The sequence below is a fragment of the Echiichthys vipera genome (genome assembly GCF_963691815.1).
Source record: "Echiichthys vipera genome assembly, chromosome: 8".
NCBI classification, from domain to species: domain Eukaryota; kingdom Metazoa; phylum Chordata; class Actinopteri; order Perciformes; family Trachinidae; genus Echiichthys; species Echiichthys vipera.
In genome coordinates, this window is record NC_139833.1 from 18,748,079 (window position 1) to 18,762,405 (window position 14,327).

Genomic DNA, 14,327 nt, shown 5'->3' on the forward strand with positions numbered 1-14,327 from the left:
GACACTTTTGATGTTAAGGAAGTAATCGGTTATACCCTTTTTGGACAAGTACAATGCCATTCAGTATTACCATACTGTGTTTGTACTGTTTCCTCCTCTTCTTCTTCCTCTTTTACTGTCACTTTGAGGCCAGATTTCTACCATGCTCAAAACATTTCAAACTTACTGTATTCAGAGACTAAACACGATTTAACACATACTGTCAGGTACCACTAATCCTGAATAGTTTGTGCATGGATTCTAGGGTCTTTGTCTAGTTTGCATATTATTTTTACAGTTTTTTAAAAAAGTTTTCATCATTCTTTTATCTATTTCCCGATTTGACCACAGCATCTTTCAGAATAACCAAAAGAGATTGAGCTGAACTTTTTGTGGCAAAACTTTCGGGGTTACTGACACAATATTCTGAACATTCAAGCCAGGTTTTGCATAATCAGTGTAAGACTAGTCTTGCAATACCAGACCTATTTCAACAGCGCTGTGTCAGTGCTGGAGAATGGTCACAAGTCAACATATGTGGTATTGAGGGGAAAACGCTCTAGCTTGTTTATGTTTCCTTAAGCCAATGAGAATCGTCCTGCGTGGCGCCAAGCCCCAGATGCAGCGATGGAGCTCTTGCAAAATAGATAGCGGAGATAGCGTTAGGCGAACAGGCAAGTGTAAGATTGAAATGCATTGATATAAAGATTTTTTTTTCCACAGACAGATAGCCTTAGCAGGTATACTCTGGTCTCATATCCTGCACATAGCGAGTTCTGGTTCTATTTATTAAAAACACACTCACTTATGATGGTGCTGGATTGTTTTTGCAACAAAGAGGGAAAGGCATCTTGACACCAGGAATGTAGAACAAACAAATGATAAAGCTTTCATGAAGGGAATATCAGTTGCACCACTATCAGAATATGTAAAAGATAATGTAGTGCAAGTCGGTCAGTATTGCAAATTAGAAAGTTTAATTTGCAATAATGACCCACTTACTCTTAATTATCCCACTTAACACATGGCTACTTATATCAACAATTTAACACAAAATGTTTATTTAAAAAGGTTTTTATTGATTCAAATTGATCAGATTGTTTTGTTCATAGCAATGGATGCATTGAATGCTTTAATAGACCAATCAGAATCGAGTATTTAAGAGTACATCAATGCTGGGATAGTACTTTGATGAGGAAATATGATGGAAGTCGAATTTGGGGTAAGTTGATCTCGGTCTTAGGTCGATCTCCCCTGAATTGGCTAGTAGGAGGTTCCACTTTGACAGGCATTCCAGTGCACTTTGCCTGGTTGGAGGTCAGAAACTTCAGACTTCCCATGGAACTTGAATGCAGCATTTGTCTCTCAATGAACGTGTCAGGGGAGGAGGGAGCTTCAGAGGTTAGGCAGGGGGATGAGGGTGGGACTTTGGAGGGAAGTGCTGAGTGATCTAACTTAGAAAGGTAAGACTTTAATCAGAGTTGACCACACTGTGCAGTCACCAAATACTGATCTGTTATTCATATTTATCACAGGAAAGTTCCTGAAGGCAAGAGGCACTGCGGCTTCGCTGGTGACCATGGATACGACAATAAGATCAACAGCATGCAGGTAATCTTGATAATCTGCAGTGTCATAAAGAAGTCTTCTGGCCAGTGCAGCAACATAGATTGAATTTTGATTTTATACACTATCCTATTGGCCCGTAGGATGCCCATTTTGAAAAACTGAATGATTTAAGAGTGCACACAAGTTTAGGTCTTAAATCTGAAACACAAACTTGCCATTTATTGTGACATGTACCACCAACTTCTTTCAGACTATTTTCTTGGGGTATGGACCTACTTTCAAGTTCAAGACTAAAGTTCCAGCCTTTGAAAACATTGAGCTTTATAATGTCATGTGTGGTAAGTTATATTCTTGTGTCCTTGTGTGTCACAACACAACTGGTGTTTTTATGTGTAGCTACCTCCGCTCAATCTTGAAAACTGATTTCTTCTTCTCTCAGATCTCCTGGGTCTGAAACCAGCTCCCAATAATGGAACGCATGGCAGTCTGAACCACCTGCTGAGAAGCCCCTCCTATAGACCTACCATGCCAGAGGAGGTTTCAAGACCAGGAGCCTCTGGTCTTGTTTCTGCAGGAACGGACGACCTGGGTTGCAGCTGTGAAGACAAGGTTAGCCATGATGTCTCAGTGGCAGACCTGGGCCCGGCTTCATGTAGACTGCTGAAAGGGAATACTAGATTTTTAGGAGATTGGCTTGTCCGTCAAGCTCACTTAAATTAGTGATAACAACAGTGAAACTAAAATCATCCTGGTTTTCATCACCTGCCATGGGACCCCATGCTAACACTTTGCCGTACCATCCCGTTCTTATCCCAACACATCAAATACAGATGCTTTGTCAGGACCCTGTAACCCCAATTTTCTACGCACAGGGTAGTCTTGCACGTCAAACTTTGACGCTCCAGGTGTTTAACGTTGGGAATTTAAACAAAACTACTTGGTTAGGGTTAGGGAAAAGATTGCGGATGGCATTGAAATAACTACTTTTGTAATGCAACCAAAGTGGGACCTTAGCCGTTGCCTCCCATGTTTGTTTGAGTTCTTGCGCTGAGCTCTGTTGTCTGGCATCGAGAACAGGCTTGCTATACATGAAATTGTGTGATAGCACTTAAAAAATTCAAAAGTGCTCATAATTCACTAAGTAAATGAGTAATCAATGATGTAGTAATCTAAACTTGTATCATGCATGTTTAAGACAAGTACTTCTGCTCATCTTATATAGATGAAATGTTGTAAAAGTTTTGTGCCTAAATGATTTGATTTGATTGTCAATTCTGGGTTTTTCTTTTTTCTTTTCTTTGTTTTGACCAAAGTAACTGTTGAGTTCAAGGAGGTCTGACAGCGAGTCAAGTTTTTAGAGGATCAGACCAGTTTTAAACAAGCAAACAGTTAATCGGCGATGTCACTGTGTCCCTAGGTCTCAGTAAATGCTTTGGCGGTTAAATTTAATTTTATCATGACCAAAAGGCATCATGAGCAATACTACAAAGATAACATTAAACTTACTTGTATAATATATGACATGAAGAAGATAATAGACCAGGGGAAACAACAGGAGAAAATCAGTGTGTTTTGGCCTGATGTTAATAAGAACAATTTGGAGGACGTGCTCTGTGGAACCATTAATATCTACAGCAAATTACATGTGAATACATTGTTGTCACTGACTGAAATGTCGTCCTCTTTTAGGTCTCACATGATTTCAAACTGCCAGGTAGTGCTATCCTGCCAGGAAAGATTACAGGGAATGTGACAACCAGTTGATAAGATTTCACTGATTAAATCGTATAAACCTAAAGGTCATGTAATGAAAACCAGTGTAGGGACAATGGGATGAATGTCCCTGTGCATAAAGCAGTGTAAATTGTTAGCGTGGAGCACTGAAGCTAACAGTGATACACGGATACTTTTGGTATCTACTGTATGTTCATCAATTTTTGGTAAGTTGATCAACAAGCCAATCTCCAAACGTGATCCTGTATTACTTTAATGTAATGGTAATGATGCAAGGGCAACTTTTTGAGTCTATGCAACAAGGCAGTTTTGTTGTGATAAGGGATGGTTTGTAGAAAAAAATAAAAATACTACTGACAGCTAGTTCAGTAATTACTTTACAGCATATATAAATGATACTGTTGACATAGATATTGGTAAAACTGCCAGTCAGCATGTTCTCAAACAGTTGCCTGTATATCATGATCTCCAGGGGCTGCACCTCATGTTATAGCTCACAGTCAAATAGGAATAGTATGATACTTAAAAAGCATCCTATAGCCTTTTTTGTTAATAGTTGTTACATGGGAAAAGAACTGTCTCAATGGCTTATTTGATGTATATAATTGCTGAATAAGAACATGGGAGGATTTTGCGCCGGAATTACACTTTAATAGATTCCCTGAGACCAAATGGACCCTCACAAAGTTCAATTATGACTAACCCGACTGTGTTTCTGTGTCACCATGAGACTGAAACGCAGCACGGCTCGGTCTCCCTGTGTCCCTGCAGTATCACTGTCCTATTCATGTCTGTCTTTTATCAGTACAGTAATAGACAGTACAGTGCATGTATAGTACCAGATACAGCTAGATAAGAGAGATGACACATGAGCACTAGTTGGTTTTTCTGACTGCCCATGTGAAGCATGATTGCGAAGCAAAAGCAAAGCGATCTACAGTATAACTCATTATTTGTTTTTTATTATTTTCATTTTTAACGTTTCTTTGAACACAACATTTTGTACGAGCCTGGTGTTTGGGAACAAACAATCCTGAATGTGTACAGTTGATACTGCACTCCTGTGACAAAAATGAGAAAAATCTTCAGGTGAAATGAGAATGTAAACTAATTTATTCCTTATGTCGTCAAGATATTTGGAACTTGTAACTGTGAGATGAGATGAGATTGTCTCAATGGCATTTCTCGAACGGATACCATCACAATAATTTGAAAGATTTTGTAAAGGAATCTCAATCATGCCAACCAGACATTTTTGTGCCCTCTGAGTGCAGATCTTCTCACCATGACAGATATTTTAATGGATTTATTTTTTAATGAAAAAATGTAGCGGCTTCACTCACGTTTATTTTTTATTGTATTTTAAAAACCCACCAGTCATAAGGCAAAAAGAGGATTGAGTGATTGGGCCCAAAACAAATTAGAATCAGAATCAGAAATACTTTAATAATCCCAGGGAGAAATTATTTAAATCAGGCCCAACCCTACATGAACCTGCATAGTTTTTATCCAACCCTGACCTAAACCTGAACCCCAGCAGCAGTTTTGGGCCTGAGCCCAATAATAAAAAAAAGGTCCCCTGCTGTTTTAGTCATGCTTGTAAATTGAAAAGAAATCCAGAAGATGGCGGTCACACACAGTGGTATACACCTCATTCATCATTCAGAGAGACTATGAGGTCTGCAATTAAAAAAAGAAACCAAATTCAAGCCCAGGGGTCCCAGCCCGGTGGTTCGGGGTCAGGCCCAATTAGTTTTGGACAGAGAATCAAAGCTCTAATTAGCTGTAGCACACGAGGGCCAAGAGGTAGAGGACTCGTGCAAGTTAATCTGGCGAGAAAATCTTGGATTTGGCACCAGACCACTGTCAACTGGCAGCTTCCCTTTGTTCCCAGCAGTTTAAATATGCTGGAAGTACAGGGATTAGTTGGCCTTCCCTTGATCTGTGGAGCAGAGTGTGTCCATAGGAGCTCTTAGTTTGGGAGAGGCCAGCTGTGTGTGACACCCGTCCGACATCCCAAGTGTGGCAAGAGCAAGTGATCGAAGGGATATGGAATGCAGATGTTGTGGTTTTTGTTTTTTTTTGCTTTTGAAGTGCAGCTTAATGTGCTTTTACACAGTTGACCTGTAAAAAGAAACATCTACATGAGCCTATCACCCGTGGATCATTTATTATTTGAGCCTGTTTGACTTGTAAAAATGTATCTGATTGCTTTTTTCTGTGTGTCTTCTATTGAGCTTCTTTTAAATCTTCAATAACCTTGTTGCATCTTTGCTTTCTGCTGCAGAGCTGGAGTCGAGTCACCTTTAATTCATGTCATTCACACTAAATCCGTAGTCAATTTGCTTTATTGTTTATTGTTCACATTTGGCAACCTTCTCGGTCTAGACACGGTCAGTGTGTTTCTGAGATCTAATTCCATGAATCGCTTGGATTGGAAGTGACTTCGACCCAGCCCTTCTCTGCAGTGTTTCACTGTATGTATGCTGTTGTTTGTAATTCCCATGTAGATCTCTGGCAAGAGATTGTTTCAATCTCCAATCTTTTTGCAGTTGCGTGTAAAAAGTAGGGGCCAGAGAGGTTTGAAAGTGACCCTTGTACGAGGCTATAACCTGGAGTCACTCTGGCTCTGTCTCTTACAGAACAAAGTGGAGGAGCTAAACCAGCGACTGAGGCAAGCTATTGATGGTCAGTCTTACGTGAGGTTTCTGAAAATGTCCTCTTTTATACAGTATATCAGCTTTCAAGGATGGAGAAACTCATGAAGTTAAAAAACTAGAACACTCCATGAATCCTCTTGAATTGAAAAAGTTCTCACAGTGCCTTTGTAAATAGAGACAAAGCCATGTAGTTGTGTTAAATATAGCTGTACATTTTTTTCTAGTAAATTCCTTTTGTATAATGTATTTATAATGATTTCAATGGTCATGTTCAAACTTAAGAGTAAATTATCCACCATTTCCCAGTAAACCTGCGTCATGATCAGATGCATACAATGATGGATCATGTCGTTGACTTATGTTTCCACGTCTTACTGTTCATTCACTTGAGTGTTTTGTAAAACGCATCATGTTACACACCTGCATCTCCTCTGCTGTGTCCCTCTGTGCTCTTCCTCTCCCAGACAGCAGGAACTTGCCGTACGGTCGACCTGCCGTGCTCTTCCGTACCAAATACTCCATCCTCCACCACAGTGACTTCATCAGCGGCTACAGTGAGGCTCTCTCTATGCCTCTCTGGACAGCCTACAGTGTCAGCAGACAGGTACTCTTCATCCTGCGGTCTTTGCCCTGGTGGGGATTTTGGAATGTGTTTAAATAATTTTTTCCTATTATTTAATAAATATATTTCTCACAGCTATTGGCTGAGCGGTGTCAAGTTGTAATCGAAACATCTATGTCAGATACCACATGTTTACATTGTTCATGTTAAACATAGTTTTTACTAAAAGTTGATCTCTGATCCAACATTCTTTTACAATGTGTTTGAAGATGAAAGGGTTATCAATGAAGTTTTTAAGGCTCTATATTGTAAAAGGTGAGATTTCCATGTCTCTCTTAATTATAAAGTAATACGATATAATAAGGTACACGAAACGATAGGAAATAAGTAAAGAATACTGTCGATAATGTCAAATTGCTCAATCCACAGAGAAATGCACACAGCTCATATTAAGGAACTGTGCCTTTAAACGAGCTGCACTGAGTTCTGTACGGTTGCGATGTCACAACTGTACTATATAGAGGCAGTCTGGCATAGGTAGACCTACCTCCATAGCATAGCACTTTGTCAGCACTGGAATGTCGTCCTGCTGCACAGGTTAACATTCAGATATGAGGGGAAAAATGCGCTGGCTTGTTTGTATTTATCGTGGCTAAACTGATATTGGAGATAGCAGGGGAGGGGGGGGGCGCACCTCACACAGCGCCAGGTGTCAGGCTTTATACCAGCACTGTACACCCCGTAAGCCAAAGTAATATTGTTTTACTGATTGACAGGGGGCTGTGTAGCCCCGCCCTAAAGCAACTGCTGCTCTATGATCTATGTTTACTCTGAATGGAATCATAATTGACTAAATGAACGGCATACTGTTTTGAAGAAGACTTGAAACTAGAGATGGAGACCATAAACTGTATGAATGAGGGTATACTGCACACACTCAGACCCGGAAGCGCGAATGTCCACTAATTTTTTATACCGTCTATCTTCATTACACAATGTAGTACTATACTGTAAGAGTCCAGCGGATAATTTGATGCGTGCTGTGAGTCATTACCAAATTTTTTTCATCTTGTTTTTCCCATCGCCTGTCTGTACTCATCTGGGCTGCTCACATGTGCCACCTGGTGTGCACTGCAGCTGCTGCAGCCAGTGAAACTAACACAGGAATAAATAATGTTTGACGCTACGGCAAATGAAAGGGGAAACATCTGTATTATAGTAGAAAGTGCAGCTACTGTGCCGTTACAGTAATTTCCCAGCTGCAATGACAGCAAGAATGCAAATGCAGATGACAGGAAAATGCTGACCAATCCCAGAAGGGATGCACCAAGTTAGGGGAGCTTTTTCTGAGGGGACTTTTACTTGTTACAATATATGAAACGATTTCTTCCCTTCTCGATGCCATCTTTTATCTACCAGACTTGCCAGAATTGCTCTGAAATTCTCAATTAACTGAAAACCACCAAGTTTAAACTAGATGTCAGTTGACCTATGTTCTCTCTCTCTCTCTCTCTCTCTCTCTCTGTGTGTGTGTGTGTTATTGTGTGTGCGTGTGTGTGTTATTGTGTGTGTGTGTGTGTGTGTGTGTGTGTGTGTGTGTGTGTGTGTGTGTGTGTGTGTGTTCTCTAGGTAGAAGTGTCCCCTCTGCCTGAGGCCCTGTCCAACTGTGTGAGACCTGATACCAGAGTCCCTCCAGCCTACAGTCAGTCTTGTACCAACTACAGAGCAGACAAGCAGATCACCTACGCCTTCCTGTACCCACCACGTGAGTTAACGCCCACAGCATCAACACCCAAACACTGCAATACAGTCACTAAATGAAAAAAATTAAACTTGTTAATTTTCATGTTAGATTGAATATTTGAGGACTTGGACTTTTAATCAGATAAATTCACAATTTTGGTTTGATAATTGTGATGGGCTTTTATCTTTTTTTATTTAATTTTTTAAACATCACTCACATAATCATCTTCAACCGCTTATTCGGGGTCGGGTCGCGGGGGCAGCAGCTCTAGCAGGGGACCCCAAACTTCCCTTCCCCGGGCTACATTAACCAGCTCTAACTGGGGGATCCCGAGGCGTTCCCAGGCCAGTGTGGAGATATAATCTCTCCACCTGGTCCTGGGTCTTCCCCGAGGCCTCCTCCCAGCTGGACGTGCCTGGAACACCTCCCTAGGGAGGTGCCCAGGGGGCATCCTTACTAGATGCCCGAACCACCTCAACTGGCTCCTTTCAACGCAAAGGAGCAGCGGCTCTACTCCGAGTTCCTCACGGATGGCTGAACTTCTCACCCTATCTCTAAGGGAGACCCCAGCCACCCGCGACCTCGTTCTTTGGGTCATGACTTTTTTAAACATTTTTACACTAAATGATCAATAAATGCATTGAGAAATGTTTAATTGATTGTTGAAATAGTTACATTGATATGGTGGCTTATATTATAATCAGTTTTAAACAAAGGCTCCTCCTTATTTTTCTGGAAGTTTTCATGTTTTTTACAGTCTGGGTCTTATTTTCATACTTTTGCCCGGCATTCATTAGCTTCATTGCTAAGATGTAACAACATTTCTGCACCTGAAATTGTTTTATTCATGTTTCAATTTGTTTTTTATTGACAGAATTTTCCTCCAACATAGAGAAAAAATATGATGCTGTCCTCATCACAAACACCGTTCCAATGTATCCTGCGTTCAAGAGTAAGTGAATCAGGGTCCTTTTGAAACCATGTACGTTGCGATTGTGGCTGTTTATTTTGCACAAAGAGAAGTGATTCACTGCTTTTTCTGTATCTTCTATCACCTCCCATCCCATCTTTCCTGTTACGTATCCCTTTCTGTTCTCTTTCTCTCTCAGGAATATGGGGATACTTCCAGAGATCACTGGTGAAGAAATATGCCACTGAGAGAAATGGAGTCAACGTGCTCATTGGACCCATATTCGACTACGACTATGATGGCGTCCGGGACTCCGCTGAGAAGATGAAAGAGTAAGAACATTCACTTCTGATTCAGCTTTGGTACAACTACAAACTCTTTTTCATATTTGGTGGATAAGGTCTCAACTGAAATTTTTTTTTTTTTTTTTAATCTAATGGGTTAAAATAATTTAAAACTGACAATACACATTACACTATCACATGCTGCATTTGTTATCAGTCCCAGATACCTCAGCCATACATTACCATTAATGTTTTCATATCAATTCCCCTTAATACTGAGGCATAAAGACACTAGACACAGCATGGATGACACAACACATGAATAACCACATTAGAAAAGCATTAGAAAATAATTCATATTTTCCTCCCGGTGAAGGTAAAATTCATGCTATTTGTTGGGAAAGAAAATCTGATATTGAGCGTTGTTTATAAATATAATGCTTTATCGAAGAAATAGAAATTAAAAATGAACCACGTCTAAGGGGAAAAGTTTGTCTATTTGTTACGAATAAAAACAAGTGGAGCTCAAGTCATTTTTGGGATTTTTATTGCAGGTATGTAAGTGGGATGATACCAGTCCCCACACACTACTTTGTGGTCCTGACCAGCTGCTTAGACTTCACACAGGCTGCAGACTCGTGTAGCGGCCCGCTCAGCAGTGCTGCCTTCATCCTGCCACACAGAGCCAGCAACGACGAGACCTGCAACGTAAGGATCATCACAACTTTACATGCATCATCACATTTGAATATAAACTCAGCAGAGCAGAATCTAAAAATAAAATGAATATAATTATAATCATTTATATTATAATAAATTATAATGAAACATTTTTTTTAAAGAAAAATTTTGAGAAATATGCTCACTAGCTTTTTTTGAGAAATACGATGAGGAGATTGGTATCAATCCCACGTCTGCATCAGGATGCAGTTAGCCTAGCTTAGCATAGAATGGAAACACCAGCCGGGCTCGGTCCAAAGTGAAAAAAAAAGTACATCTTCCAGCATTATTTAAATCAAGATACATTATTTATGTAATGCATCGTGATTTTTTTTTTAAGCTTTACTCAAAAGAGAAGTTTTGAGGACAGTATCAGCACCATGCTAATGTTTCTGTGCTCCCTGCAGAGCTCAGAGGAGGAGTCTCGCTGGGTGGAGGACCTGATGAAGATGCACACAGCTCGAGTCAGGGATGTGGAGATCCTGACGGGCTTAGACCTGTACCGCAGAACAACCCGGAACTACGCTGAAATCCTCTCGCTCAAGACCTACATGCACACCTACGAGAGCGAGATCTGACATGGCTCTGTTAACGTTAATGTTCTTTTTCTACCGTGGTGGACGTATGTGGTACAAGGATGAGATGTGATCATCTCTATTACACTGACCTACGCCAGCTTTAGCTCTCGTTGGATGCTCTGGCTGCTGTATGCAGCTGATCTGCAGCATCATTGTGGCCCTTTTGGTTTAATCTCATTCATGTCGCTCCATCTGTGAAGATACAGCTTTAACACCACTGAGCTACTAGCTGTGCCACTGTCCACTTTATTCTGTTCAGCAGTAGGAAAGTGCTGCTGTTTCATGGCTGGCACTCAAATTCAATACAATATTTTAAAACTGGAAAAACATCACCTACATACATGATTGCTCTAGAACTCTAAAATGCAGTGCTTACTTTGTCTTATTTTAGTATGCAGTTTTCATAAGCAAAAAAGCACTCAAATTGGATCTTTACCTGTAATTTTTTGTCATATTGTGTAAATAATCATCATTTGTCCTCTAAGATTTCGGAAGTTTCCTTTGATTCACCTCAGGATGTAGCAGAAACATATGAAGAGCTCTTTTCCAAAACGAGATAAAAGCCAAATTTACAAAAAATGAGTTTGTCATGCCACTTTGCTGTATACAGAACCTTTTCACTGCTTCATCAGTGTTTCATGCCAAATCGCTAAATTTCCTTGTTTAAAATGGTCCTCAAGATGCAGTTCCTTTCCAAACCACAACCAGTGCCAAACCTGTTTTTAGCCTAAATGCGATACGTCCTCTCGACCAATCAGAATTCAGAGAGCGTTCTATGTGATCCAACATGGCGGCACTCTGAAGCGGGAGAGTTTTTCGTTCTGTCCGTCCGTTCAACATGTTCAGACTGAGCCATAATCCATTTTGACAAGATACATTGAATACTAACCAAATGTGTGGGTCTGGGTAAAAAAATGTAATTTTCCTGAAAACTATTCAAATGGATTTATAGCGTTTTGGAAAAGAGCTCCTCAATTATTCTCTCCAGCAGTATGGTATCTGTTGGGGGGGCTTATTAAACAAGCCCCATCTGTGCATTGTGTAGCCTATTTACACTTCCTTGCTTCCGTGTTCCCATCCAGCACAGCGCACTCAGCAGACACACATAAACTGGTTTTATTTCCCTGAGACCAAGAAACCAACACTAATCATCTGCTGGAATATTATGGGACACTAGGATTTCTGTTTGGAATCAGTTTGAATGAACGAGGCTTTATTTACCAAAATGCATCACAGTAGCATAATATAAACTAAAATAGTGAGTTTTGATGGAGGGTCTAAGTAAATGTGCAGATGAATTCCATAAAGTCAAAATCGTACATTTTTCAAAGTGGCAAAATAATCTGTAATTGCACGACAAAGCAGAATCAGTCACAGAAAAAACCCATCACCTCAGTACTAAGGCAAGATTGTTAAACATGTTGAATTTTCTATGTGACAATTACCCACTCATTACACTACATGTCTGCATTGAACAATTATGTTCACTGAATAAGAATAAATTGCTTTTTTTTAATGAAATGATAATGCAATGTTGTTGTGTGTGTACAGTGTGTACTGTGTATGTTCAAGATATTTTCTGTTTTTGTTTGACTGATGATTGTGTGTGTTTGTGTTTGCGTGCGTGTTATGTTGACTTTTTGTTCTGTGCACAATAACAATAATGTCAATGATGATGATTTTTTAATGTATTCCCTAAAACATTTACCACCTGTGAGAACTATTTATGCTCTATGTAAATTTCATCACAATAAACAAGTGTTTTTACAAAATGAAGTGTTGTGCATAATGTATTACGTTATTAAGTTAGTCATGCTGCTTTTCAGTCGATCTTCCAGCTGTGGGCCGCACATAACAGAGACTTAGCAGATATCAGTACTCAGCATGTAGTGGAGCAACCTGGAACAGAATCAGTCTATCTATCACTGGTTCCCAACCTGGGGTGTTTGTGAGGATTTCTACTTTTTACTCCTGTCACCTAAAAAGAGTTCAAACTAGTTTGGATTTTGCATAAACAGCATTACTATTTTGAAACCTGTTTGTTATGCTATGCTGGAGTAGAGTTAACAGAATTAATGTTTACTTAACAAATGCCATAACAATGTGGGCTGCTCTAATCGCAAATCAAGGTAACCAAGTAAATGTGGTTTTAAATAATATTAATTGAGTATTAGGCCAGCAGAAGAACATTTACTAAATTATATCACATTTCTTTAGGGAATATCCTAGTAGTAGTAGTAGTAGTAGTAGTAGTAGTAGAAGTAGTAGTGGTAGTAGTAGTAGTAATGGTAGCATGACACGACAAATTGATTTTGTTGATCCAGTCAGAGGGACTGAGGGGAAGTGGCACAAAGTTGAGGATATTTTAAAAACAAAAAATATTTTGGCTTTTTGAGAAAAGATCCAGAGAAGTCAACCCCCCGGTCCGCCGCTGGTCATTTTTTCCATCCTGCTAATATTTAACAAACTGATTTGTGGGTCAGAATGTTGAAATAGGAATCATGCAGCAATTAGAACATTCTAAATGTGACAGGGGGTTCTACACAGATGGGGTCTATGGGGTTCTAAGCCTCTTTGACGCCATTGACTCACAGGCAATCACAAGATCAGGGTATCGCAAAAGGGAACACACTTTCTCCAACTGGAAATATTTTGACCTTTGAGATGTCATCGCCTCACAGAAAGAGAGAGGGCGTCCAGGTGCATGAGTCTGACGTTCTGTCCGGTGAATCATGCAGATATCTGGTGCGGAATCTGAAGGGAGAGGGGAGTTTTGGGAAAGTGGCCCGGTGTATAAAATTAGACACAATGGAGATCGTGGCGGTCAAGATTGTAAGAAAACATTTAACCTGGGCTGGAAAAAAAGAAGCCTCTGCTTTTAAACAAATCTGTATTCTGGACCTGAACAAGAGCAATGTGGTGAAGTTTTTTGAATCCTTTATGCATGAAGGCCACATGTGTCTAGTTCTGGAAATGCTGGACATAACTCTGCATGACCTGATGAGAGAAAAAGGCAGTAAACCACTGTGTTTGTCTGAGATCAGAGCCATTTCACAACAAATGCTGGTGGCTCTGAATGCCCTCAAGAGCATAGGTCTGCTGCATGGAGACATTAAGCCAGACAATGTGATGCTGGTTAATCATCAAGTGCAGCCCTTCAGGGTGAAACTGATCGACTTTGGTTATTCTGCTCCAGTTTCCAAGGTAAAGCGTCGCACCACCGTTCAGACCCTTGGTTACAGAGCCCCTGAGGTCATCTTGGGCCTCCCAATAGATGAGGCTGTAGATATGTGGTCTCTCGGCTGTGTTTTGGCCTACATGTACCTGAGGAAACACCTGTATCCTACCAGGTGTGAATATGAAGTGATAAGAATCATCGTGCAGATGCAGGGTCAGCCCGATGATCACCTGCTGGATGCTGGGATCCGCGCTAACATTTTTTTCAGCAAGAACAAAGACACCACGAAACAGGTGTGGAGGCTGAACACACAAAGTGAATACACGCTTGCAACAGGCCTGGAGACCCAACAAAGCAGGAGCATTTCCAACAAATACACTTGTATGGATGACATGACAAAAAACCACCC

General features: G+C 40.3%; 1 protein-coding gene across 1 annotated transcript in view; it reads left to right on the forward strand.

The window, feature by feature from the left end:
- Positions 1 to 12,481, forward strand: part of enpp2 (ectonucleotide pyrophosphatase/phosphodiesterase 2) — a 34,376-nt gene extending 21,895 nt beyond the window's left edge. The window contains exons 16-25 of the mRNA XM_083918818.1: positions 1,515 to 1,590; positions 1,799 to 1,886; positions 1,988 to 2,157; positions 5,925 to 5,970; positions 6,407 to 6,546; positions 8,134 to 8,269; positions 9,123 to 9,200; positions 9,358 to 9,490; positions 9,997 to 10,150; positions 10,570 to 12,481. Of these exons, the coding sequence (XP_083774944.1) occupies positions 1,515 to 1,590; positions 1,799 to 1,886; positions 1,988 to 2,157; positions 5,925 to 5,970; positions 6,407 to 6,546; positions 8,134 to 8,269; positions 9,123 to 9,200; positions 9,358 to 9,490; positions 9,997 to 10,150; positions 10,570 to 10,740 (1,192 nt within the window). The 3' untranslated portion in view covers positions 10,741 to 12,481. The remainder of the gene's footprint in view (positions 1 to 1,514; positions 1,591 to 1,798; positions 1,887 to 1,987; positions 2,158 to 5,924; positions 5,971 to 6,406; positions 6,547 to 8,133; positions 8,270 to 9,122; positions 9,201 to 9,357; positions 9,491 to 9,996; positions 10,151 to 10,569) is intronic.
- The last annotated feature ends 1,846 nt before the right edge of the window (positions 12,482 to 14,327 follow it).